Source organism: Hemitrygon akajei, chromosome 2 (genome assembly GCF_048418815.1).
Source record: "Hemitrygon akajei chromosome 2, sHemAka1.3, whole genome shotgun sequence".
In the NCBI taxonomy this organism is placed as follows: Eukaryota; Metazoa; Chordata; class Chondrichthyes; order Myliobatiformes; family Dasyatidae; genus Hemitrygon; species Hemitrygon akajei.
In genome coordinates, this window is record NC_133125.1 from 209,561,470 (window position 1) to 209,589,178 (window position 27,709).

The 27,709-nt window shown below is 42.8% G+C and overlaps 1 protein-coding gene and 2 pseudogenes across 1 annotated transcript in view; 2 read left to right on the top strand and 1 right to left on the bottom strand.

The window, feature by feature from the left end:
* Nucleotides 1–251: 251 nt before the first annotated feature.
* Nucleotides 252–380, bottom strand: LOC140722358 (U2 spliceosomal RNA; annotated as a pseudogene).
* Nucleotides 381–5,925: 5,545 nt separating this feature from the next.
* LOC140720464 (zinc-binding protein A33-like) overlaps nt 5,926–27,709 on the top strand; it is a 348,439-nt gene continuing 326,655 nt past the window's right edge. Inside the window, exons 1-3 of the mRNA XM_073035318.1 lie at nt 5,926–6,339; nt 6,427–6,522; nt 8,004–8,237. Of these exons, the coding sequence (XP_072891419.1) occupies nt 5,926–6,339; nt 6,427–6,522; nt 8,004–8,237 (744 nt within the window). The remainder of the gene's footprint in view (nt 6,340–6,426; nt 6,523–8,003; nt 8,238–27,709) is intronic.
* LOC140738438 (E3 ubiquitin-protein ligase TRIM39-like) lies at nt 8,286–27,076 on the top strand (annotated as a pseudogene).

The window sequence follows — 27,709 nt, forward strand, 5'->3', positions numbered from 1 at the left end:
TCTGCCACCCTGCGGGTCGTCGGAAGGTGACACCGAAGAACCCAGCAAAGTCCTGGACGCAGTAGATGTCGTCGATCGTAAAACCACAGCAGTCCATCAGGATCTTCTGGATGAAGGTCACTCTCGTGAATCCGTTGCCCTCGCTCTGGCTTCGCACTGTCAGCCGGACAGTGTTCCTGATGCCCGGGCCTCGGGCCGATGCGCTGCTATCTTCAGCCATCCTGTTAACCGCTGTCGTTGTCGTCGCTGGAAAGGGGTGTTAGATTGGGAGCCAATCAGCATTAGGATCCACCTCTGCGTCAGCGCAAAACCTTCTCCGCCTTCCGATCTGATAAGAACAGATACTACACTTGATCTTAGCCAAAAGGCCGAGAACCGATGAACAGGCGACCCCTTCCCCTACCCCGCACACCGTGATTGCACTGGAAAGGGTGAAGGGGAGGTTAGTCAGGATGTTGCAGGGGTGTCAGCTTTTCACTTATGAAGGGAGATTGAACACGGGACAGCACACGAGCAGGTTTTTCGACCCAAAATGCAAAATGTCAAATTAAATCCCTTCCGCCTGCAGACGATCCTTATCTCTTCATACCCGGCAAGTTCTTATTTCAAACGCTCTTAATCTGCGCCGTATCTGCTTCCACCACCACGTCATGTAGTTCGTTCCGAGGAGGAGGGGGAGTCGCAAGCCTCTGTGTGAAAGAAAATCTCCTTTAAACCAACTCCCTCATCATAAAAATGCAAGTATTTGATATTTCTATTCGGAGGAAATCTCTTAATCTCTTCTATAAGTGTTTCTCATCAATTTTGATGCTGTTGGGTTTTGCCTCCGTCCCCCGACAGTTGAGAGAAATCCAGGGAGAGCAATGAGCGCCTGTATTTTACCAAGTCATGGACATGGACTTGACCTGACAGGGCCCGGGTTAACATGGACTTGGGTGATCTGACGAGGGGATTGCATTTGTCGGGCAGTGAGACCTGTTGCCCGCAGCTCCATTCAGAGCCACATCATGGACATATGCAATCAATCTATGTATATCAGCTACCTTACATAATTAGAATTATTAAATTTTTAAATTATTATTGTGATCTTTATGTTTTTGTGGTGCATCAGATTTTGAGGATCAATTATTTCACTCTCGTTTACACTTGTCTACTAGAAGTGACATTAAACCATCTTGAATCTCGGATGAGGATGGACAAAGACCTCCCTCCAGCCTCGTTACCGGTTTCACAGAACACAGAAGGGAACAGAACCGCTCATGAAGAGACTCTCCGCCTCACTATCTGTGCCGAGCGCGATGCCAAGTAAACCAAATGTCTTCTAATTGATAGCCTTCCTTCCCCTACAGAGTCACGATTCTGTCTCTATGTCTCTGAAATGCCACTATTGTATCTGCTTCTTTATTCTGTCAGTATCATCTGCATTCAGAACAGCACACAGGAGAATTGTTCATTTGGATTTCTAGCATCTGCAGATATTCTTGTGTCTGTATTTAGGACTCGTTTCTTCTTTCTGATTTAACTCTTGAGAGACTGTGGATCAGTCTACAGGGCCAGTGTTCTTTTCTGGTGTCAGATGTGGAATTTCCAGGAGACAGCCACATCTGGACCAGGTGCATCTGAGTTGTGCTTTTGTACTGCTGGACATTGCTTGTACCGGCTGGTTACCTGATTTTATTTATTGTTTATTTATTTTATTTGTTGTTTTACAGTGTTGAGTGTGAGAGTTGCAAACTCATTTTCGCTGTACTGGTGCATAAAAATTGTACTAAGCAACGACAATCAAGATGTTTCATTTCATTTCAGGTGCATCGAGATACAGCTCCTTAGAGACAGTGTTAAAGAACTAGAGCTGCAGCTCGATTACCTTCAGCTTGTTAGGGACTTTGAAGAGGTGATATTCAGAAGCTACAGGGAGATGGTCACCCCAAGGAGACAGATAAATGTGTGACTGTCAGAAGAGGTAAGGGAGAAATTCTGACACCCCTATGACTGTCTCCCGCAACAATAAATATTACATCCTGAGTACTGTTGGTGGGGGTGGGAGGTTACCTACATGGGGAAGCAACACCAGCCATGTCTCTGCCACCGAGTCTGACCCTCTGGCTCAGACGTGACGCTGAACTGCAGAGGATGGTAGCAGTAATAGGGTACTGTATAGACAGGGGGACAGATAGGCGATTCTGTGGACGCGAGAAGGAAACATAGATGGTAGTTTGCCCCCCAGGTGCCAGGGTCCACAATGTTTCTGAACGCATCCAAAATATCCTGAGAAGGGAGGGTGAGCAGCTGGAAGTTGTGGTACCTATGGTAGCAACATCAGAGGAAGAAGAAGGGAGGAGGTCCTGAGGAAAGAATATAGGGAGTTAGGCAGGAAGCTAAGAAGCAGGACTACAAGGGTAGTAATCTCGGGATTGCTGCCTGTGTCATCCAACTGTGAGGATAAGAATAGAATGAGGTGGCAGACAAATGTTTTTCTGAAGAACTGGAGCTGGGGGAAGGGATTCAGATTTCTACTTCTTCTCCAGCAGGTGGGACCTGCAAAGAAAGGATGGGTTGTACTTGAATCAGAAAGGAACCAATATTTTTGTGGGCAAATTTACTAGAGCATTTGGGATTGTTTTAAGATAATATGGCAGGGGAGTGGGAACCAGTGTGATAGAGCTGAGAATGAGCCAGCAGGTTTACAAGTAGATGATGGGTGTAACATGAATATAAGGAAGAACAAGACAATGATTGGGTACAAATGCAGAAAGAGCAAAGAGTTAAATTGTACCACAGAGGCAAAATTCAAAGAGCAAAGAATGCTGGACTGAAGGTGCTGTATTTAAATGCATGTAGCATTCAGAATAAGATGGCACAATTAGAGACTGGTCAGTATGACATTGTGGGCATCACTGAGTCATGGCTGAAAGAAGGCCATAGTTGGGAGATTAACATCAAAGGATATACTTTGTATGGAAAGGACAGGCAGGAAGGCATAGGTGGTGGTGTGGCTCTATTGGTAAGAGATGGAATTACATCTTTAGAATGATGTGACATAGGGTCAGAGAATGTTGAATTTTTGTAGGTGCAGTTAAGTAACTGCAAGGGTAAAAAATCCATTAAGGGAATCAAACATAGGCCTGCAAATAGTAGCCAAGATGTGGGGTTGAGATTACAAAGGGAGCTGAAAAAGGCATGTAATAAGGGTAAAGTCATAATTGTAATGGGGGACTTCAATATGCAAGAGGATTGGGAAAATCAGGTTGGTGTCAGATCGCAAGAGAGGGAATTTGTTGAATGCCTATGAGATAACATTTTTGAGCAGCTCATGCTTGAACCTACTTGGGGAAGGCTATTTTAGATTGGGTGTTGTGTAATAACCCAGATTTTAATGTAAACAAACCCTTAGGAGACAGTGATCATAATATGTTTGAATTCATATTGCAATTTGAGAGGGAGAAGCACAAGTCAGATGTATCAATATCACAATGGAATAAAGGGAATTATAGAGGCATCAGAGAGCAGCTTGCCCAGGTGGATTGGAGGAGGATATTGGCGGGGATGACGGCAGAGCAGAGATGGCTGAAGTTTCTGGGAATAGTTCACATGGCGCAGGACAGATATGTCCCACATAAGAAGTTGTTTTCAAATGGCAGGGGTAGATAACCATGGCAGACAAGGAGAGTTAAGGGCTGCATAAAGCCAAGGATATAAGGTACCAAAAAGTGAGTGGGAAGTTGGATGATTGGGAAGCTTTTAAAATCCAACTAAAGGCAACGAAAAAAAAAGCTATAAGAAGGGAAACGTTGAAATATGAGGCCAAACTAGCCAATAATATAAAGCTGGATACTTAAAGTGTTTCAGTTATAAAAAGAGTAAAAGCGAGCTGAGAGTTGGTATTGGACCACTGGAAAATGATGCCGGTGAAGTAGTAATGGGGGACTGTCACGTACCCCGTGACCGGGTTACCAAACCAGCAGAAATGGAATGATACGTTGGAGTCCGGTGGTACTGTAACTAAAAGTGTTTATTAGTAAACTAAGCAATACAGTATCAAAAATGCAAATTTACATATAAAACAGGTTAGCAATGATATATACAGAAGTGTGGAAATATAAATTAAAACCAAGTTCTATCAAGGTCTAGGGGTAAATGAATAGTCTAAGATAATGCAGAGTTCTGTTCAGTTCAGTTTAAGTTGAGGTAGTTGCTGTTGTGACGTTGGAGAGAGAGAGAGCGAGTGAGAGTTGAACAGCTGCAGCAGGCAAACCTTCCGTTGTCTTCTTGTTCCGTTGTACCGTTGAGGTCACCGATTATGACCCCTCCGTTCCCGGCCAGACCGTTCTTCAGTGGTGGGCTCGTCACCCAGGCGAGGGTGGACACACACACAAGCCCCCACAGGCCTGCATTCACACACTGTGAGCCTCTGATCGATTCCCCCGAATCGATCCTCCAAGCCCCCACCTTCCTGTGGGTGCACAATGCTCCTTCAGTGTCCAGTGGCATGCCATCCATCAACTGACCATGTCCATGTCCATCAAACTGGGCCACTCCTTGCTGTCTCAGCAGGCACCTGGCACCACTCTGCTGTGTCAGCAGGGATTCACACAAGCAGGCAAAGTACTTGGAAGTAAAGTCAACAATTAGCGAAGAAGCCATAATTATAAATCCTTGTTTTTCTCTTTCATTATCAGCATGTGCAGCATGGTGTCTCTCTCCCTCTTTACCTCTCTCTCTCTCGTTAGCAGCATAGTTCACAGAGGGGTCAACTCTGGACCCCATCTTCCCATGGTTTGCTCATCACACATAACAGGGACAAAGAAATGGCAGATGAACTTAATGGGTACTTTGCATCAGTCTTTACTATGGAAGACACTAGCAATATGCCAGAGGTCCGAAAGTGTCAGGGAGCAGGAGTGAGTGCCATTACCATTACGAAGGAAAAAGTGCTAGGCACACTCAAAGTTATTAAGGTGGATAAATCACCTGGACCAGATGGACTATATCATAAAGTCCTGAGAGAAGTTGCTGAAGATATAATGGATGCATTGGTCATGATCTTGCAAGAATCACTTGATTCTGGCATGGTCCTGGAGGACTGGAAGATTGCAAATGTCACTCCACCCTCCAAGAAGGGAGGAAGGCATAAGAAAGGAAATTATAGGCCAGTCAGACTAATCTCAATGATGGGGAATGTGGGAAAACACTGAGATAACGCTGAGCCTTTATAAGACACTGGTCAGGCTGCCCTTGGAGTATTGCCAACAGTTTTGGGCCCCATATCTCAGAAAGGATGTGTTATTATTGGAGAGAGCACAGAGGAGGGTCACAAGGATGATTCTGGGAATGAAGGGGTTAACATATGAGGAGCACTTGGCAGCTTTGGGCGTGTATTCACTGGAATTTAGAGGAATTCAGGGAGATCTCATTGGAACCTACCGAATGTTGAAAGGACTAGCTATGGTGGATATGGAGAGGATGTTTCCTGTGGTCAGGGTATTGAGAACTGGAGGGAACAGCCTCAAAATTGAGGGGCGACCTTTTAGAACATAAGGAGGCAATTTTTTAGCCAGAGGGTAGCGAATCTGTGGAATGCTCTGCCACAGACTGTGGTGGAGGCCAAGTCCGTGTATATTTATAGTGGAAGTCGATAGTTTCCTGATCGGTCAGGGCATCAATTGGATATGGTGAGAAGGGATTCAGGATCAGCCACAATGGAATGGTGGAGCAGGCTCGATGGGCTGAATGGCCTAATTCTGCTCCTATGTCTTATGGTTTACTCGCCCCTTCAAGTGAGGGTGGATAGAAGTCGCCATATTAACATCCCACTGAACACTTGTAACAACATTACGTTCATTCTTTAAGATTACCGTGTATCTAGGGGTTCAACAGCTCCCCGAAAGTGAGAAGATCCTGAATCAGGAAGTGGCAGCAACTAACATGGCTTCGAGATGCCAGGTCGAGATATTTTTTGATGAGGAGGCAATTTGCCCCATCTGCCTGGATTTCTTCACTGATCCAGTTACACTGCGGTGTGAACACAACTTCTGCTGTCCGTGTATCACACGCTGTCGGGAAAGTGAGGAGAGAAACTCCTGTCCGGAATGTAGAGCTCGGTTTGCAGACCGCACCCTCCGGCCAAGTCAGCTCCTGGCAAGACTGGCTGAGAAAGCTCGAAAGTTCCACTTGATGCAGAGAGAGAAGGAAAGGGAACTTCACTGCGAGTTACACGATGAAGAACTGAAGATGTTTTGTGAAACGGACAAGAAACTGATCTGTCTGGTTTGTCGAGATGCTTGGATACACGGAGAACACCACTTCCTCTCGATTAAAGAAGCCTTTGATGTTTCCAAGGTAAAAGCAGCAGATTTTGATCATGTGATTGCTTATTTACTTCTTTATTGCCTAACTCTTTTATTTCTAATTCTCAAAACCACCCAGGATCAGGTTAAATCTTCCTTCGAACTTCTCACAAAAAGGAAGTGGGTGACCCAGGCAATGGCGGAGCAACAGAAACAGAAGATTGAAGGAGTTCGGGTGAGTTTCGATTTCCTGATCCTGTGTAGAGTTGTTCCGTGTAATGCGGGTAATAACAGGACGGCACATTGCTCAATCAGTGCTGCTGTCACATAGATCTGCTGACCTGGTTAGATCCTGAACTCGGGTGCTGTGTCTGGTTGGTTCCTGTCATCGCCTCGATTCCTCCCATATCACAAAGACAAACAGGGTGGTATGTGAATCCGCGGGAGTTAACGGCCGTGTGAAAGGGAATGAGCTACAGAGGAATAATGAGGGAGTGGGAATGATGGGATAATGAGCTTTCTCTCACAATATTTCGGAAGCATCGTGACAAGATACTGAATTACGAAGGTAAACAGGGTTACAATTCCATGCAGGTATATCAAATATTGAAGTTAATACCATGCCCATTGCAAGCTATTGAATTTCAAGCCAAAGAGATTTTCAGACCAAATGCTGGTAAAATTGAACACTGTTGTGTTACGTACCCGTGGGTATCTTGTACTTGTCACATGACAGTGGTGTTGAAGCTATACTGGACTTAAGGTAATGGTCTTATGATGGTGGAGTGTCATCATTTTTCCGCCAGTAGAGGTCATGTGACAGTTTTTTCAACAGGGTATAAAAGGAGGACCCCTCCCTGTGAGGAGGGGCAGTTCGTGGCTGGATTTGCCATTTTGACTCCATGCTACTGCGTGGTTCAATATTATGACGCAGTTCCATTGAAAGGTGGAGTTTTATTTTCTGCCTAAAGTTTAAAAGGTCATTGCCGGCAGTTTCTTTATAATATTGCCAGTCAAAAATCAGTGGAGAGTGAAGATCGGAGTTCGGGAGCTAAAAGATCGAGGAAAGTTGATTTCGATGGTGAAACAGGTTCAACCTTGTTTGATCCTCATTCGGAAGGAGTTCGTTGGCTGTGCCTGTGTTAACCCCTACAATAATAGCAGAAAGGGTTGGGTACAGTTTTGTAAAGGAAAGGTCAGTGCCTTTAAGCTGTTTCATTTTCATCTTCATAAATTCACCGGGAGAAGTATAGTTCAACTGGGAACCGCAGCAACACGACGTGAAAGAGAATTTAAATTGTCTGAAAAAAGTCTCTCCTTTACTGGACTGAAAGCATTTTGAACTTTCACAGTACTACTTTGAAGAACTCTTTTTGCAACATCGCTTTAAGAACTGATTTCACTTTATCACTTTAAGAACTGTTTAAGCTGCCGCACAGCAGCTGACTTCCGGTTGCGTTAGCTGTTTGTTTACTTTTTGGGGGGTTGTTTTTCAGTGTTTAATAAATGTTTTATTTGTTATTAGAAAAAACCCTGCCTCACTTATATACTTATTGTTGCTGAATCCGTAACAGTAGGTAGATACGTAGCTGGACCAACCAAGTGAGCTGATAGACTTCTTCCTGTGCTCCGTGATTCTGTTCTCCAGACTGATGGGCTGAATGGTCACCTTTCATATTGGAACCTGCAATACAGTAATATAACATTTAATGACAGGAACAGTCAGGCATCCTTCAGTCCCACATCACATCCCAGTTTGCTGAACTACACTGGATTCTCATTGAGAAAGAGCAGCACTTACTCCGAGATCTCAGGGAAGAAGAGGCAAGGATTGTAAATCCAATGGAGAAAAATCTACAAGAGATTCAAGAAAATTTGAATTATATTCAGGAGGAAATTTCAAAATTACAGGAAAAGATAGATCAAAACGACTATGTGAAATTTCGAAAGGTAAAGGATTATATTACAGATTGATTCAGTGAAAATACAGAGTCACAAATGGTGGGTGGCATTTCTGAAACAAATGCAGCATTTACCAATAATTCAGAAACTGGTAAACATTCTGTCTGTTCCAGGGCTGAGCTGGTGTTGTTTTCCAGAATAAGTGGCCTCCTTAGTATCTGTTCAATCGGAGGATTTTCTCCAAACTGCTTGTGAATGAGTTGCTGTGATCTTGACAATGAGATTGTGATTGTTTCATATCTCCACACTGTTTATATTAGTTACTGCAGTTACACTCAGTGGGTGTGGCTTGTGCGGTGGGGTGCGGGCTATACTGGAGTTAATATGTTAAGAACATAAGACATGGGAACAGAATTAGGCCATTCGGCCCATTGAGTCTTCTCAAACCATCCCTTCATGGCTGATTTATTACCCCTTTCAACCCCATTCTTCTGTCTTTTCTTGTAACCTTTAACACCAGCTAATCAAGAACCTATCACCCTCCATTTTAAGTATACTCAATGACTTGGCCTCCACATATACCAGTGGCAAAGAAGTCCACATATTCACTACACTCTGGCTTTTCATCACTGTTCTAAATCCCTCTGTCTTGAGCTGTGCCATTTGTTCCTAGATTCCCCCACCACAGGGAACATCCTCACCATATCCACTCTATCTAGGCCTTTCAATACTCGATAGATCTCATTGAGACCCCCCCCCCATTCTTCTAAACTGCAGACCCAGAGGCATTAAATGATCCTAATATATATGAACCCTTTCATTCTCATTCGAATTCCCATTCGAAGCCCCCATACACCTCTGATTATTAAATTTTCTGCCTGTTCAGAAAATAGTCTTCGGCCCACTATGTTATGCCAACCGTGTAACCTACTTTAGAATTTCCCTGGCGCATAGCCCTCTATTTTTCTAAGCTCCATGTACTTATCTGAGAGACTCTTAAAAGACCCTATTGTATCCACTTCCACCTTCGCCACCAGTAGTGCATTCCAAGCACCCACCACTCTCTGTGTGAAAAACTTACTCCCTGCAATTAATAATTGGTTATCACCTGGGGGAAAAAAACAAAAATTGGAATAAAGGGTCTTTTTCAACTTCTACACGTGGACTGCTCCAAGGACCTGTTCTTGTCCCTGAATTACCTGTTAATTGTATTAATGATCTGAAGGAGGGATCTGTGTCTAGGGTAGGTTCTGTGAACAGACAGAGTGAGTGGGCAAATAAACTTCATTGTGAGAAGCTGTGAGGTGCTGACCTTCAGTAAAAATGAATCAAATGGGAAACAGACTGCAAATGAGTAAAACTCGGATTAACTCATCATCACCTTTCACTTGCACTATTTGTTCATTTTAGTAAGTGATAGAATTTTAAGTATTTGCACTGTTCCACTGCCACAGAAGAACATGTTTCACTAATGGCTACAATATCATAATTCATCCCTGCCCTGAACTCATCTGTTTTTCCTGCAATGAAATATACAGAGCTCAGGACATTTGTCTCACCATGCTCAACCTTTTAAATCTGAGTTTTGGTATGAGGTCTTAACAACATCTGTCTCCAGAAACTCTTCACTATCTGTTCTGAAATACCTAAGTCTTCACTCCAATGTGCCCAAAACGCATGTTAATCATTGTTGTGTCTCAGCTGCATTTTAAATTCAGTCTACAATCCATATTCAGATCCAAAGACTGGTTACTATTGAAATTAATATTTGCTGTGTTCCATAACCCCAGAATACACCCTAACGACTGGTCATGGAAAATGTCACAGTAGTGCTCAGTCTGGACAAACAGTGTGGCATTATTGGTGTAAATGAGGGATAAGAAAGGTATGACCACGTCACTGGGCCTATATTACAGACCACACAACAGTCCATGGTATTCAGAGGGACAAATCTGCAGAGAAATCGCATTCTATTGCAAGAAATATAGGGTTGTTATATAAGGTAACTTCAGTTTTGCGCATATTGTAGAACTCACACACTTTAGAAGAACTAGATCAGATATAGTTTGTCAAAGGTGTTCAGGAAAGTTTCATTAATCAGTGCAAAGAAGTCCCAACAAGGGAGTGTACAACACTTGATCTGTTATTAGGGAATGAGAGAGAACAGGTGGGAGAAGTCTGTGTGGGGAACACTTCTCATACACTGATCGCAGTGCCATTAGTTTCAGAGTAAATCTGCAAAAATATACATCTGATCCACAGATTGAGTTTCTTAATTGGAAAAAGGCCAATTGTGATTGATATCAGAAAGGATCTGGCAAGTGTGGATTGGGACAGGTTGTATTCTGGTAAAGGTGTACCAGGTAAGAGAGAGGCCTTCAAAAGTGAAATTTTGAGGGTACAAAGTTTGTATGTGCAAACACGAGGAAATCTGCAGATGCTGGAAATTCAAACAACAACACACACAAAATGCTGGTGGAACACAGCAGGCCAGGCAGCATCTATAGGAGAAGCACTGTCGACGTTTCGGGCCGAGACCCTTACCCTTTCTTGGCCCGAAACGTCGACAGTGCTTCTCCTACAAAAGCTTGTATGTGCCTGTCAGAATAAAAGGTAAAGATAACAAGTTGAGGGAACCTTGGTTTTCAAGAGGTATTGACACCTTGGTTGAGAAAAAAGGAGGCTCACAGAAGGTATAGACATGTCGTAAGAAACGAGGTGCTTATGCAGTAAAAGAAATGCAAGAGAACATTTTAGAAATAAATCAGAAGGGCTAAAGGCAGGCATGAAGTTGCCCTAGCAGACAAGGTGAAGGAGAATCCGCAGGCATTCCACAGATAGATTAAGAACAAACGGAGTGCAAGGGACAAAATTGGTCCTGTGGAAGATCAAAATGGTAATCCATGTATGGAGCCAAAATTGATGGGAGAAATCATAAATGATTTCTTTTTTTGCATCTGTATTTACCCAGGAGATGGACATGGAGTCAAAAGAAGTGAGACAAAGTGGCATTGACTTCATGGACCTGTCGGATAAATCTGTTTATTTCCTGATCCTTAGGGTTCTTCCTGGAGCCACAAATAATGTCACTAACAATCATTTATTTTAAAGTACAAACAAAATATAAATACAAGCAAAGTAAATAAATAGCTGAAAAATTATGCTGAGAGATAATGTTATAGAGAGCTTCTTGCCAAAAAGAAGCTATGACGCCTCTGAAAAAGCCATAACATTTTAGAATCGAGATAACAGAAATTGATTAGATAGAAATAAACTAGTTAATATGTACATAATTAAAACATGTACATCGCATGGTTATGTATTAATAGCCAATGAAAAATGGGAGAGGTGATAAACCATCAGTTCAACTGCTATACTGCTCCTTGCCAGTAAGTGGGGATGAACCACCACATAATGTGAAGAATACAAGTGTGGAACGAGCTGGCAGCACAAATGATACAGCGAGCTCGATTCCAACGTTTAAGTGAAGTTTGGATGGGTACATGGATAGTAGGGATATAGAAGGCATAGTGCAGGGGAGTAGGCAGTTTAAATCGTTCGGCATGGACTAGATGGACTGAAGGCCAATATCTATCCGATAGTTTTCTCTGATTCTGAACCAAGACAGGATTTACACAGCAACTGGTGAGGTGAGGCCCTGGAGAGTGGAGTAGGACAGAAAACCCAGGACGTGATTGGCTTCACTGGTGGGAATACTGAGTACTGGAGCTGGGACGTCACGTTCCATGTGTACAAGACATTGGAAAGCTCACATTTTGCAGCACTGTACCGTTCTGATTTCCTTGCTGTAGGAAGGATGTAACTGAGACACCCGACTGTGCGTGAGACCCAGTAACCTCTCCTCGGATCACTGGGCCACACTACCCGGGTTTCTCCAGATCCCCAGGGACTCTCTAATTCTCTGCTTTTCTCCCCCAGTCTCTGTCACCCTGGATGTGGAAACAGCGCACCCGGGACTCGAGGTGTCTGAGGATCAGAAGAGTGTGAGATGGACGGGGACCCAGAGGGTTTTCCCTGACACTGGGAAGAGGTTCACAGTCTCGGCCTGTGTGCAGGGATCAGAGGGATTCACATCAGGGAGACATTACTGGGAGGTGGAGGTGGCGGAGAATCAGTTTTGGGATCTGGGAGTCGCTGCAGAGTCTGTGGAGAGGAAAGGATTGTTCGAACGGAGTCCAGAGACCGGATTCTGGATCTTCAGGTGGGTTGATCGCATGGTCAGTATTCTCACCTCCCCTGAATCCCGTCTCCCTGCTGGCCCATCCCCGGGAGGGTGGGAGTTTATTTCAGTTACGAGTCCGGGACAGTTTCACATTACAACGCGGAGACCAAGTCCCATCTCCACACCTTCACTGGGAATAAATTCACAGAGAAACTTTACCCTTTGTTCTGGACTGGATATATAAACCAGTGGCTGAGAATCTGCTCCGGTTCCGCTCCGGGTCTGTAAATAGGTCGGGTTGCAGGACTGCCGTCAGGAATAAGTCAGTGGGGTAACTGGGATGAGTGGTGGTCGTGCTGAATGGAGGAGGGAGTTTAAGGTGATTTTTGGAAATAAGGGACATATAGTGGTGGTCAGATAGCATCTGTGGAGGGAACTGAACAGTTCATATTTCATCTCGAGGCCCTTCAGCAGAATCAAGTTTAACATCACCAGCATACGTCGTGAAATGTGTTAGCTTTGCAGCAATACAATGTGATACATGATCATAGAGGGAAAAACTGTGAATTACAGTGAATATATTACAGGGTCTATTATATAGTTGAATAAAATGGTAGCACAAAAGTAGTGATGCTTATGTTCCTGGGTTCAAAGTCCATTCAGAAATCGGATGGCAGAGGGGAAGAAGGTGTTCCTGAATCATGGAGTGTGTGCCTTCAGGATTCTGTTTCTCCCTACTAATGGCAGTGATGAGAAGAGGGCATGTGCTGGGTGGTGTAGGTCCTTAATGATGGACGCCGCCTTTCTGGGGCACCTCTTCTTGAAGATGACCAGGATACTACCGAGTCTACTGTCTATGATTGAGCTGGCTAACTTTACGACTCTCTGCAGATCCTTTGCTGTTCCCCCTCCCCACCCCCATACCAGACGGTGATGCATTCAGTCAGAATCTTCTCCATGGTACATCTGTCGAAATTGCGAGTATTTTTGGTGACGTATCAAATCTCCTCAAACTCCAAATTAAAAATAGCCACAGTCTTTCCTTCTTTGTAGTTGCATCAATATTTTGGATCCAGGTTAGGTCCTCAGAGATATTGACACGCAGGAACTTGAAGTTGCTCACTCTCTCCACTTCTGATTCCTCTGTGAGGTCTGGTGTGTGTTCCCTCGTCTTACCCTTTCTAAGGTCTTTGGTCCTACTGACACTGAATGCAAGGTGACGTCACTCAACTAGCTGGCAATCTTGCTCCCGTACACCCTCTCACCACCATATGAGATTCTGCCAACAACGGTTGTAACTTCAGTAAATTTATAGATGGCATTTGAGCACGCAGTCTTGGGTGTAGAGAGATTGAGCGTTCATTATCGGCGATGTGGAGAGGTAATTTCCGATCAATACAGAACGTGCTCTTCCCATTAGGAAGTCGAGGGTACCGTTGCAGAGGGACATACAGAGGTGCAGGTTCTGGAGATTTTCGGTCAGGATGTAGCAATGATGGTGTCAAATGCTGAGGTGAGGTCAATAAGCAGCATCCTGACATACGTGTCTATTGTCCAGGTGATCCAAGGGCGCATGGAGAGCCAGGGGGATCGCATCCAGCACAGATCTATTGCAGTGGATCCAGGCCCTTGCTGAGGCAGGAGCTGATTCTAGCCATAGCCAAACTCTTAAAGCACTTTAGCACTGTAGATGCGAGTGCTGGTGGACGACAGTCGTTAAGGCAGCTCACATTGCTCTTCTTGGGCACTGATATAATTGTGCCCTTTTGCAGCCGGGGGAGTTTCTGACTGTTGCAGTGAGAGGTTGAAAATGCCTTTGAACACACCCGCCAGTTGGTTGGCACAGGTTTTCAGAACCTTACCAGGTACTCCATCGGGGCCTGCCATCTTGCTAGAGTTCACACCCTTGAAAGACAACTGGCGTAGGCCCCAGAGACCAAGATCAGAGGTCACCAGGTGCTGCCGGGATCCACAACTGTAGTTTCATTCTCCTTTCAAAGCGAGCAGGAACAGTGTAGAACTCGTCTGGAAGCGAAGCATCTCTGCCATTCACGATGTTTGGATTTTGCTTTGTAGGGAGCAATGTCCTGCAAACACTGCCAGTGTTGATGTGCAACCAATGTCGCTTCTAACCCTTACTCTGAATAGTCAAAGGCCTTCTGAAAATCCAAGTCTACTGCAATTCCTTTGTCTGCCCTGCTTGTAATTTCCTCAGAGAATTGCTGTAGGTTTGTCAGGCAGGAATTTCCTTTCAGGAAACCATGCTGGCTTTGGACTTTCTTGTCATGTGCTTCCAGGTGCTCCGTAATCTCATCCCTAACAATCGATTCCAACAACTTCCCAACCACTGATGTCAGGCTAACAGGTCTATAGTTTCCTTTCTGCTGCCTCCCACCCTTCTTAAGTAGCAGAGTAACATTTGCAATTTTCCAGTCATCCGGTACAATGCCACAATTTGTCGATTCATTAAAGATCATCGTTTATGCCTCAGCAATCTCCTGCTACTTCCTTCAGAACCCAAGGGTGCATTCCAACAAGTCCAGGGGGTTTATCTGTCCTCCGACCATTAAGCTTGCTGAGCACCTCCTCAGTCATAACTTTCACTGCACAAACATAACTTCCCTGACACTCTTGAATGTCCGGTATACTGCAGACGTCTTCCACTGTGAAGTCTGATGCGAAATACGCATTCAGTTCCTCTGCCATCTCTGCATCTCTCATTACAATATCTCAGGCATCATTCTGTATCTACCCTCGACTCTCTCTTAGACCTTATATATTTAAAAAGTTTTAGTATCTTCTTTGATATTAGTCATCAGCTTCCTTTCATAATTCATTTTTTTCCTTCCTAATGCCCTTCTTAGTTTCCTTCTGCAAGTTTTTAAAAGGTTTCCACTGCTCTATCTTCCCACTAACTCTGGTTTCCTTGTATGCTGTCTCTTTTGCTTTTATTTTGTCTCTGACTTCACTCGTCAGCCACGGTAGTGTCCTTCCTCCAATCAAAAACTACTTCTTATTTAGAATATATCTGTCTTGCACTTCCCTCATTTTTTGCAGAAACTCCAGCTATTGCTGCTCCGCTGTCCTTTCTGCTAGTGTCCATGTGCAGTCAACCTTGGCCATTTCCCCTCTCATGCCTTTGTAATATTCTTCATTCCGCTGAAATACCGACACATTGGAATTTAGTTTCTCCTTTTCGAATTTCAAAGTGAACTCGATCATATTGTGATCACTGTTCCCTAAGGGTTCCTTAGCCTTAAACTCTCTTATCAACTTCAGATCATTGCACAACACCCAGCCCAACACAGCCCCTCCCCTAGTGGGCTCAACAACAAGCTGTTCTAAAAAGCCATCCCTTCGACATTCTAAAAATACTCTCTCTTGAGGTCCAGTACTGGCCTGGTTTTCCCAATCCACTTTCATGTTAAAATCCCCAACGATTATCATGACATTGCCTTTCTGACACACATTTTCTACCTCCTTTTGTAATTTGTAATTAACATCTCGGCTGCTGTTTGTTATGGTCATGCATTTTGGTAGAAGAAATAAATCAGTAGACCGTATTTTATATGGAGTGAAAATTCAAAAAATATGAGTCTTTGTGCAGGATTCCCTCAAGATTAATTTGTAGGTTGAATCTGTGATGATAGAGACAAATGCGGTGTTGGAATTAATTTCAATAGGATGAGGATGTAACGCTGAGGTTTCATAAACCTCTGGTGAGGCCTCACTTGGAGTATTGTGAGCAGTGTTAGGCACCTTATCGAAGAAAGGATGTGCTGACGTTGGAGACGTTTCAAAGGAGTTTCACCATTGTAAGGCATCAAATAGAGAGCATTTGATGGCTCTGGGCCTGTACACACTATAATTCAGAAGAATGAGGGATGACTCCATTGAAACATGGAATATTGAAAGGCTTTGATAGAGTGGGTGTGAAAAGGGTGCTTCCTACACTGGGAGAGTCTAAGACAGAGAGAACACAATCTCAGAACAGAAAGGCATCCTTTTTGAACGGAAATGAGGAGGAATTACTTTAACCAAGACTGGTGAATATGTGGAATTCATTCCACAGACAGCAGTGAGGCCACATGTTTAGGTATACTTAAGGCAGAGGTTGAAAGATTCTTGATTACTCTGTCTGGGTGGATGCTGTGTAATCTGCTGCCCTGTTACAAATTATTGCCACAAGATAACAGACAGTACACTGCAAACAGTGAATGGAATTATATTTATGTATCTTAACTTAGCTGAAGGATTCGTAAAGAAAAGGGCCCATTTTAATTAAACAGTCAAATATGCACAGGTTGCAGCTCATCTTTAACGTCTCTGTCACTCTCGCGCGGGGACACTGGTCTGCGTGAATGTCCACACCACCTGCTGAATGCCATTGGAAATCCATCTCGAACAAATGTGTCTCCCACCAGGTCGTATCCTATGACCAGTTCTCCCCAGCGTCTCCTCTCAGAGAAAAGCCCCAAGCCCAACCTTCCTGTCCCTCACCAGAGAAACCTCCCCTTAATCTGACCATCCTAATTGGATGGCACACATCTCTCTCATCTCTTATCTTCAACCAGAACCCAAACAAGCTGGAAACACAGGTCTGATCTTACAGAACTGCAAAATGAAATACGTACAGCATAACAGTGAAAATATGAACCAGGGTGTTACACTCTCTCTTCACCAAAATAGTCATGTCCCCATGATTTTGAAATAATTTGTCATCCTGAATTAATAACACTATTTTCAAAGGAATTTCGTGATGTCAGCACCCCCAATCCATTTATAAAGGGTAGTGACATATCTCATGAAGGGAATAGTCATAGCATCTGCTCCCCTGGTGCTACATAGGCCAGCCTATCTGGCGTCTCCTGATTCTTTGAGACCTCCTTATCCCATCATCTACTTCAGTTTCAGAAACTCCTTGCGATGCTTCTGGTCAGAATGGTGGGGCCTCCCCCTGTCTATTACTCATGTCGTCCAGCAATTCCAGTCCCTCTGCACTTGGCTGAGCTCAGCTTCGTTCCCAGGCTGTAACACAGCCGGTGTGGACTGGGTGTACCACACAGTCCCTCGTTTACGCTCATCACTCAGCCCATGGCGGCCAGAAACTTCCTCGAAAGCAGCTCGGAACGCAGGGAGAACGGACCATGTTTTCAAGATTCAAGATTCAAGATTCAAAAACTTTATTGTCATTCTAATGGTACTTCAGCTCTGCAGAGCAGAATGAGACAGCGTTTTCCAGCAGCAGTGCAATCATAACATAACAAACGTAACACTAAATAATAAACATAACAATAAATAGTAAAACACAACAGCCACATGTCAGTTAAAAACAAGTTATAAATGTCCAGTGCAAGTTAAAAGTGTCCAAAGCAGAGTCAGGTAGAGCAGCTATTTAGCAGTCTCACTGCCTGTGGGAGGAAGCTGTTTAGTAGCCTTGTGGTTTTAGTTTTGATGCTCCTGTAATGTTTACCTGATAACAGAAGAACAAACAGTTCATGGAGAGGGTGTGAGACAATAGACAATAGACAGTAGGAGTAGGCCATTCGGCCCTTCTAGCCAGCACCGCCATTCACTGTGATCATGGCTGATCATACACAATCAGTACCCCGTTCCTGCCCTCTCACCATATCCCTTGACCCCGCTATTTATAAGAGCTCTATCTAACTTTCTCTTGAATGCATCCAGAGACTTGGCCTCCACTGCCTTCTGGGGCAGAGCATTCCACATATCCACCACTCTCTGGGTGAAAAAGTTTTTCCGCATATCAGTTCTAAATGGCCTACCCCTTATTCTTAAACTGTGGCCTCTAGTTCTGGACTCACCCGTCAGTGGGAACATGCTTCCTGCCTCCAGCGTGTCCAATCCGTTAATAATCTTATATGTTTCAATCAGATCCCCTCTCATCCTTCTAAATTCCAGTTGCTCCAATCTTTCAACATATGACAGTCCCGCCATTCCAGAGATTAACCTTGTGAACCTACACTGCACTCCCTCAATAGCAAGAATGTCCTTCCTCAAATTTGGAGACCAAAACTGCACACAATACTCCAGGTGGGGTCTCGCCAGGGCCCTGTACAGCTGCAGAAGGACCTCTTTACTCCTATACTCAGTTCCTCTTGTTATAAAGGCCAGCACGCCATTAGCTTTCTTCACTGCCTGCTGTCTCTAATGATGTACATTGTCTTCTGGAGGCATCGACTCTGAAAGACATCTTGGACAGAAGGTAGGGAGACCCCAATCACCTTCTCTGCTCCCCTAACCACCCTCTGCAAGGCTTTTTTTTGTCGGCAGCACTGCAGCTGGAGTACCAGGTTGTGATGCAAAAGGTCAGCACACTCTCAACCACGCCTCTGTAGAATGTAGTTAAGATGTTAGTGGGGAGTGATGCTTGTTTAAGCTTCCTCAGAAAGTGCAATCTCTGCTGGGCCCGTTTCACAATCCCAGTGGTGTTCCTGTACCAGGTGAGATTGTCCAAGATCTGCACCCCAAGGAACTTGATGTTTTCCACTTTCTCCACTGTGGAGCCGCTGATGCTGAGGGATGTGTGCTCAGGCTGAGACTGTCTGAAATCGACGATCATCTCCTTGGTTTTAGTGACATTAAGCATCAAGTTGTTGTCACTGCACCAGCTCTCTGGGTGTTTGACCTCCTCCCTGTACCACCACTGTGGTATCATTAGCACATTTAATGATCAGGTTCTCCTTCAATATAGCTGCACAGTCATGTGTTAGCAGTGTAAACAGCAATGGGCTAAGCACACAGCCTTGTGGGGATCCAGTGCTAGAGTGATGGAGTCAGAGATGTCGCTGCCAACACGGACTGACTGTGGTCTCTCTGTCAAGAAATCCAGAATCCAGCGACACATGGCAGTGTTAAGGCCAAGCAGCGACAGTTTCTCCACTGGTCTCTGCGGGATGATGGTATTGAACGCTGAACTGAAATCAATGTACAGGATCAATGTTCAGAAAGCTCTCTACAACTTTCTCCTTGCAGTCTCCCACTAGCCTCCTCACAATAAGGGTATTCGTCCGCACTAGAATTGAAGCTTCATCCTTCTCGACCGGGTTCAGACAAACCAACACCAACGTATCAAGTGTTACGTATTCAGGCAACAATAAATATATATGAGTTAGGCAAGGGTTTTTATAACAAATAACACGTTTATTAAACACTGAAAACAAACCCCCCAAAAGTAAACAAACATTAGCTTAACCGGAATTCAGCTGCTGTGCGGCAGATTCACAGTTCTTAATAGCGTTGCAGCATAACAGTTCTTAAAGCGGTATTGAAAAAAAACAGTTCTTTAAAGCGGTATGTCGAAAGTTCAAAAGCTCACAGTCCATTTAAAAGGAGAGACTTTTTTAAAAGGCAATTTAAATTCTCTTCCACGACGTTGTCTTTCGATTCCCCGGCGTCGAACTTTCCCACAAAGAATTTTATGGAATATAACGGCTTAAAGGCACTGACCTTCCTTCCACACTATTCTCAACCTCCCGCTATCCCAGCGGAGATTAACACGAGAACAGTCAACGAAATCCTTCCGAATGAGGATCAAATAAGGTCGAACTTTCCACCGTCGAAAATCGATTCTCCTCGAGTTTTATCTTCCAAACTTTTATCTTCACTCTCCACAGTAAAGAAACTGTTGGCAATGACCCTTTTAAACTTTAGGCATTTTATAAAACTTCATTTTTCAACTAAACTGCGTCATCACATTAAATCATGCAGTAACATGAAGTCAACGGCAAATCCAGCCACGAACTGTCCCACCTGACAGGGTGGGTCTTCCTTTTATACCCTGTAAAAAAAAACCTGTCACATGACCTCTACTGGCGGGAAAATGACATCACTCCACCATCACAAGACCATTACCTCAAGTCCAGTATAACTTCAACCCCAGTCACGTGACAAGGGTACCACTATCACGTGTCACGGGTACGTAACACCTCCCTCCAAAAAGAAAACATTTTTGGTCTGACAAGAACAAAAATTTTTAACAATTACTTACAAAAAAAACAAATGTATAAATTATAACATACACAATATACAATACAGTAGGAGTGTTACAATCAGAAAAAACTAACCACTCCAAAAATAAAATTACATTGTACATTCAACATCGAGATAGACAATCAGCAACCACATTATCTTTACCTTTAATATGAGTTATCACAATATTGTACTCTTGTAACATCAAACTCCAATTTAACAATCTTCTGTTTTTGTTTTTCATCTTACTCAGAAAAACTAACGGATTATGATCAGTGTAAACAATAAGTGGTTTTTGAGTTGTACCAACATATACCTCAAAATATTCCAAAGCTAAAACAAGAGATAACAATTCTTTCTCTATTGTTGAATAGTTTCTTTGATGCTTATTAAATTTCTTAGAAAAGTAAGCTACTGGATGATCAACCTCATCACCCTCATTCCTTTGCATCAATACTGCTCCCGCAGCTTCATCACTAGCATCCACAGCTAATGAAAAAGGTTTTCCAAAGTCAGGTGCCTTAAGCACAGGTTGTTGACATATCATTGTTTTCAATTTTTCAAATGCTTCCTGACAAGGCACTGTCCACACAAACTTCACATTCTTCTGCAGAAGGTTAGTTAATGGAAGGGCAACATCAGCAAGATTCTTACAAAATTTTCGATAATATCCTACCATTCCCAAAAATCTTCTAAGAGTTTTTTTCCCCGTCGGAGTGGGAATCTCTAAAATTGCCTGAACTTTTGCCTGAACAGGAGCTACCTTACCTTGACCTACAACATAACCAAGGTAAGTCACAGTGGCATGTCCAAATTTACTCTTGGCTAAATTAATAGTTAAGTTAGCTTTTGAAAGCCTTTCAAACAATTTCTCCACCGCAATTATGTGTGCTTCCCAAGTATCATTTCCTGTCTCTAAATCATCAATATAAGCATCAGTATCTTCCAATCCCTGAATCACAGAGTTAATCATTCTCTGGAAAGTACCTGGGGCATTCTTCATCCCAAATGGAAGAACATTATACTCATATAACCCAGAAGGAGTTACAAATGCAGAAATCTCTCTACCTCTGTCCGTTAATGGAACACACCTATACCCTTTCAATAAATCAATCTTTGTAAGGAACTTTGCTTTTCCAACCTTATCTACACAATCATCTACTCTAGGAATTGGATATGCATCTGTTTTCGTTACAGCATTCACCTTCCTATAGTCCGTACAAAACCTAATACTACCATCAGGTTTTGGCACCATAACACATGGCGAACTCCAATTCGAGTTAGAATGTCTAATAATATCATTCTCTAACATGTATTCAATTTCTTTCTCAGCAAGTTCACATTTTTCCATGTTCATCGTATATGGATGTTGTTTAATAGGTTTGGCATCTCCAACATCTACATCATGTGAAGCTATAGTAGTCCTTCTCGGAACATCTGGAAACAAATCCTTATACTTAAAAATCAATTCCTTCATCTATTGTTTCTGCTCTAGCTGTAAATGTGCTAATTTCTCATCCATATTTTCCAAAATGGTCGAATTAGGTAACCTAACAGAAACAATGTTAGATTTAGAATGAAAGTCAGATGAATCATCTATCATGTTCCCAGTTAAATCAAACTCATTCTCACTAACCACAACAGTCACAGTATCAGATTGTTTCCCAAAATATGGTTTAATCATATTTATGTGGCAAAGTTGTGTTGACCTTCTACGATCTGGAGTTTTTTATTACATAATCCACATCATTGATTCTAGACACAATTTCATAAAGACAATGAAATCTAGCTTGTAAAGGATTTGTCTGCACTGGGAACAGAACCAACACCTTATCTCCAGGCTTAAACATCCTCATCCTAGCTTCTTTATCATACCAAGTTTTCATTTTCCCCTGAGCCAACTTTAAATTTTCCTTGGCTAAACTACAAGCTTTATGAAACCTGTCCTTAAATTTCAAAACATAGTCCAACAAATTAGTATGTACTTCCTTACTAATCCACTGTTCCTTCAATAAAGCTAAAGGTCCTCTAACTCTATGCCCAAACACAAGTTCAAATGGACTAAAACCTAAAGATTCCTGTACCGATTCCCTTACTGCAAATAAAAGTAAGGTTATACTCTCATCCCAGTCACTTTCATTTTCCACACAATATGTCCTAATCATATTCTTGAGGGTAGAATGAAACCTCTCCAAGGCACCTTGAGATTCTGGATGGTATGCAGACGAAGTGATTTGCTTAGCTCCCAATTTATAAACTATCTGTTGAAACAATCCAAACATAAAATGACTGCCTTGGTCAGTTTGTATTTCCTTAGGCAATCCAAAATAAGTAAAGAATTTTATAAGAGCCTTCGTCACAGTTTTAGCTTTTATATTCCTAAGTGGTACTGCCTCTGGAAACCTAGACGAAGTACACATGATAATCAACAAATACTGATAACCAGTTTTTGTCTTTGGTAATGGACCAACACAATCTACAAAAACTTTAGAAAACGGTTCACCAAATGCTGGAATAGGTTGTAATGGAGCTACTGGTGTACCCTGATTTGGTTTACCCACAATTTGACAAGTATGGCACGTCTTACAAAACATCGCCACATCTTTTCTTAGACCAGGCCAGTAAAAATGTTTTAAAATCTTGTCCACAGTTTTCCTTACACCTTGATGTCCACCTAAAGGCACACTATGAGCTAAAGTCAAAATCTCATTCTGATAAACTTTAGGAACAACTACCTGATAAACAACATTCCATTCCTCACTTGCAGGAATTGTAGGCAACCTTCACTTCCTCATCAACACTCCTTTTTCCAAGTAATATCCTACTGACACCTTCTCAATTTCACTACCTAGTAAAGCTTGTTCCCTTAATTTTATAATCTCAGGATCTCTATTCTGCTCTGCTATCATCTCCTTCCGAGACAGAGATAAATCTTCATAGTCAGACTTACTCCCAGAATCTTGTTCAAACAACGAAGGTAAGAAAGTCTCTGACACATCCTCAAAACTCGAATCCTGAGTTGAACAGTCATGAGTAACAACCTCATTCTGCACATCAATTTTTTTTAGCTATAGCTCTAGTCACAACACAGGAAGAATCTGTGTTAGAATTCATCTCTGGTTCCTCTGACTCCATTGTCAAATGCACTTCAGGAAAAACTTGTCCACCTGCCAAGTCATTACCTAACAATAAAGAAATACCCTTCACAGGTAAGCTATGCTGTAATCCTACTTTAACAAATCCTGTAACTAACCCTGACTTTAAATTTACTTTATGTAAATGTACAGGCATAAAATCACTTCCAACACCTCTTATGTAATTTACCTCACCAGTATCACTCTCTTCATTAAACTTCAACACACTATCTAACATCAGTGATTGAGAAGCTCCAGTATCCCTAAGGATTTTTATTGGCACCAGAGTAGATCCTTCTTTCAAGGATACAAACCCTTCAGTTATAAAATGATCATATCCCTTTCTAAATTGGTCAGACTCTAACAAATCCTCATTTGTGTTTACCAAACCCTGTAACTTTACAGGTGCTTCAGTATGTTGCACACAAGCATCTGGAACTGCTTCCTTCTCTTTCTTTTTCAATTTGAAACAGTTAGCTATTACATGGCCAGGCTTCTTACAATAGTTACAAATAAGACCAAACTGTCTTTCCTTCACAGGTTTTCCTTCCTCCTTACCTTTCTCATTAACCTCTGATTTAATTTCTGATTTACCTTGAGTCTCCATATTATTTTTCCTCTTAAAAATTCTACCCTGAGGAAATTTATTCTTATGGATTAAAACATACTCATCAGCTAATCTAGCACAGTCCTGCAATTTATCAGTATCCCTCTCATTTAAGTAGGTCCTTACTTCAACAGGAATGCTTCTTTTACATTTCTCCATCAAAATCAGCTCTTTCAATGTATCATAGTCCTCATTTACATTTTTAGAAGAAACCCATCTCTCAAAACACATAGCTTTATCATAGGCAAATTCCACATAAGTCTTTTCCACAGACTTTTTCAAACTCCTGAATCTTTCCCTATAAGCTTCTGGGACTAATTCATATGATTTGAGAATATTCGATTTCACAATATCATAATCAAGTGCTTGCGCAGCAGTTAAAGCTGTGTAAACTTGCTGTGCTTTGCCTTTAATCACACTCCGTAACAACACTGACCATTTATCTTTCGGCCAGTCTGACATCCGAGCAATAGTTTCAAAATGTTGAAAATATCTTTCCACTTCTGTTTCACTAAATGGAGGGACCAATTTAATTTCTTGGCTAGCAACAAACGGTTTTTTAGAATCAGAAGACTGATTCCCAGACCTTAAATTCACCATTGCATATTCAAAATCCCTCTGCTTCTGTTCAGCTTCCAATTTTCACTTCTCCAATTCTGCTTTACTTTGATCCAACTTCATTTGTTCAATTTGCAACTGTATCTACAGATTACTTATTGGAAACGATTCCAAAATCGATTCATCAAAATCACCCGAAGCCACAAAATGTGATGCGATTTTTCTCTGTATTACAGCTTTTGATGTAGTCTTCAAAATACCTTTAAGTTGCAATCTATTAGCAATCTCGGATACTTCAGTTTTTTTCGCCTTCGCTAACAAATCCGCAGCTGGCGAATCCAGAAACTCATCAATATTCATCGTTGCCGAATACCACTCACAAGCCAATCAAACAAAAGAATCGAGTATTCCCCGTTACCAAAACACCGACTCAAAATTCAAAAAGCATTTTAAACTCAAACGATCCAATTCCGGACGTAGCCCCCATAATCATGTTACGTATTCAGGCAACAATAAATATATATGAGTTAGGCAAGGGTTTTTATAACAAATAACACGTTTATTAAACACTGAAAACAAACCCCCCAAAAGTAAACAAACATTAGCTTAACCGGAATTCAGCTGCTGTGCGGCAGATTCACAGTTCTTAATAGCGTTGCAGCATAACAGTTCTTAAAGCGGTATTGAAAAAAAAACAGTTCTTTAAAGCGGTATGCCGAAAGTTCAAAAGCTCACAGTCCATTTAAAAGGAGAGACTTTTTTAAAAGGCGATTTAAATTCTCTTCCACGACGTTGTCCTTCGATTCCCCGGCGTCGAACTTTCCCACAAAGAATTTTATGGAACATAATGGCTTAAAGGCACTGACCTTCCTTCCACACTATTCTCAATCTCCCGCTATCCCAGCGGAGATTAACACGAGAACAGTCAACGAAATCCTTCCGAATGAGGATCAAATAAGGTCGAACTTTCCACCGTCGAAAATCGATTCTCCTCGAGTTTTATCTTCCAAACTTTTATCTTCACTCTCCACAGTAAAGAAACTGTTGGCAATGACCCTTTTAAAATTTAGGCATTTTATAAAACTTCATTTTTCAACTAAACTGCGTCATCACATTAAATCATGCAGTAACATGAAGTCAACGGCAAATCCAGCCACGAACTGCCCCACCTGACAGGGTGGGTCTTCCTTTTATACCCTGTAAAAAAAACCTGTCACATGACCTCTACTGGCGGGAAAATGACATCACTCCACCATCACAAGACCATTACCTCAAGTCCAGTATAAATTCAACCCCAGTCACGTGACAAGGGTACCACTGTCACGTGTCACGGGTACGTAACACAAGGACCTCAGCTACTCCCACATCTGCCTCCGAAAACTCCAGCTTCAATGACGAGTAACCATCGTACGCATAGTCATCCGTACTAATACCCCAGATCTCTAGCGCACTGAGTGGCGTCAATGGTAAATATCAAATACCTGTTGTAAAACTTGGCATTTTCTCCTTGGAGCGGCGGAGGATGAGAGGTGATCTGATAGAGGTGTACAAGATGATGAAAATGGCTAGCACGAGAGGGCATAGTTTTAAAGTGTTGGGAAGTAGGTACAGAGGAGATGTCAGGGCTAAGTTTTTTTTACGCAGAGAGTGGTGAGTGCGTGGAATGGGCTGCCGGCGACGGTGGTGGAAGCGAATACGATGGGATCTTTTAAGAGACTCCTGGATAGGTACATGGAGCTTAGAAAGACAGAGGGCTAAGGGTAACCCTAGGTAATTTCTAAAGTAAGTACATGTTCGGCACAGCATTGTGGGCCGAACGGCCTATATTGTGCTGTACGTTTTCTATGTTTCTAACAGCAAAGTAACCAGAGAGCCGGCGACAAGTCTGGCTCTAGCATAATACCCTCAATCCGTAGCGATACGCTGGACCTTGGCCTCCAGGAAACAGAACAGACTGCTCTTACAGAACTGCTAAAATGAAACACTACAGCATAACAGTAAAAATGTGAACCAGGACATTGCAGAAGTTTTCTCAGAACGAGTTGCATGGCGTTCCTTTGTTTCATGGCTGCCTGCGGGAAGATGAAACCCATGATCGTATACTGAATGACAATAAATGTACTTTGAATCTTTGCAGTTGCTGGAATCCAGCAGTGCTGCCTAATTTCCTCCTGAAGATGAACTCAGCCATCTATTTGCCTCCACTGATGCTGCTTGATCCGCTGAATTCTCCTGGCAATTTAATTTCCGCTCCGCAACTCAGGGCTTTGCCAATCCAGCTGATGAGTACGAGAAGTTCAACTCGTTGCACAGCCGCTCTCAACTATTCGCTGGAGATGGCGAGCGACGCAAAGACTTGTTCAGTTCCACGGTGCAGGTGCGCCCCCTGCTGCTAGAAGTCGATACTGCATGAGGAGCAGAAACAATGTATTTTCCCGAACAATGTACTTTATTCAGAAATATTACAAAATAAAGTTATTTACATTAAAAACCATTCGTTGACTCTGAGTCCTTATTCAATAAATAAAGTTATTTACAATAAATTATGCGTTAACTTTCGGTTCATATTCAAATTAAAGATATTTACAATAAAACATTCGTTGACTCTCAAACCTTAGTCAAAGATTAAAGACTTATTAACAACAAACATCCAGGCGTTGACTCTCATTCCTTTACCGAAGTTCCGTTACCGTATGCACATTTCCAGCCACTCCTGGGGCACCATATTGATTCATCTATCCACACCGCTGATGAGGGGTATTTTCCTCCCCACCCGACCCCTCCCACTCCCGTGAGTGATGAACCTTAAACTGTGGTCCTTCCACAACGGGCCTTCATGGTGGCTGCACCGAGTTTGAGTGCATCTCTCAACACGTACTCCTGCAGCCGAGAATGTGCCAGTCGGCAGCATTCCCCCACGGACATCTCCGTGTGCTGGAGGACCATCAAGTTTCGGGCCGACCAAAGAGCGTCTTTCACCGAGTTGATGATCTGCCAGCAGCACCGGATGTTGGTCTCGGTGTGCGTCCCCGGGAACAGCCCGTAG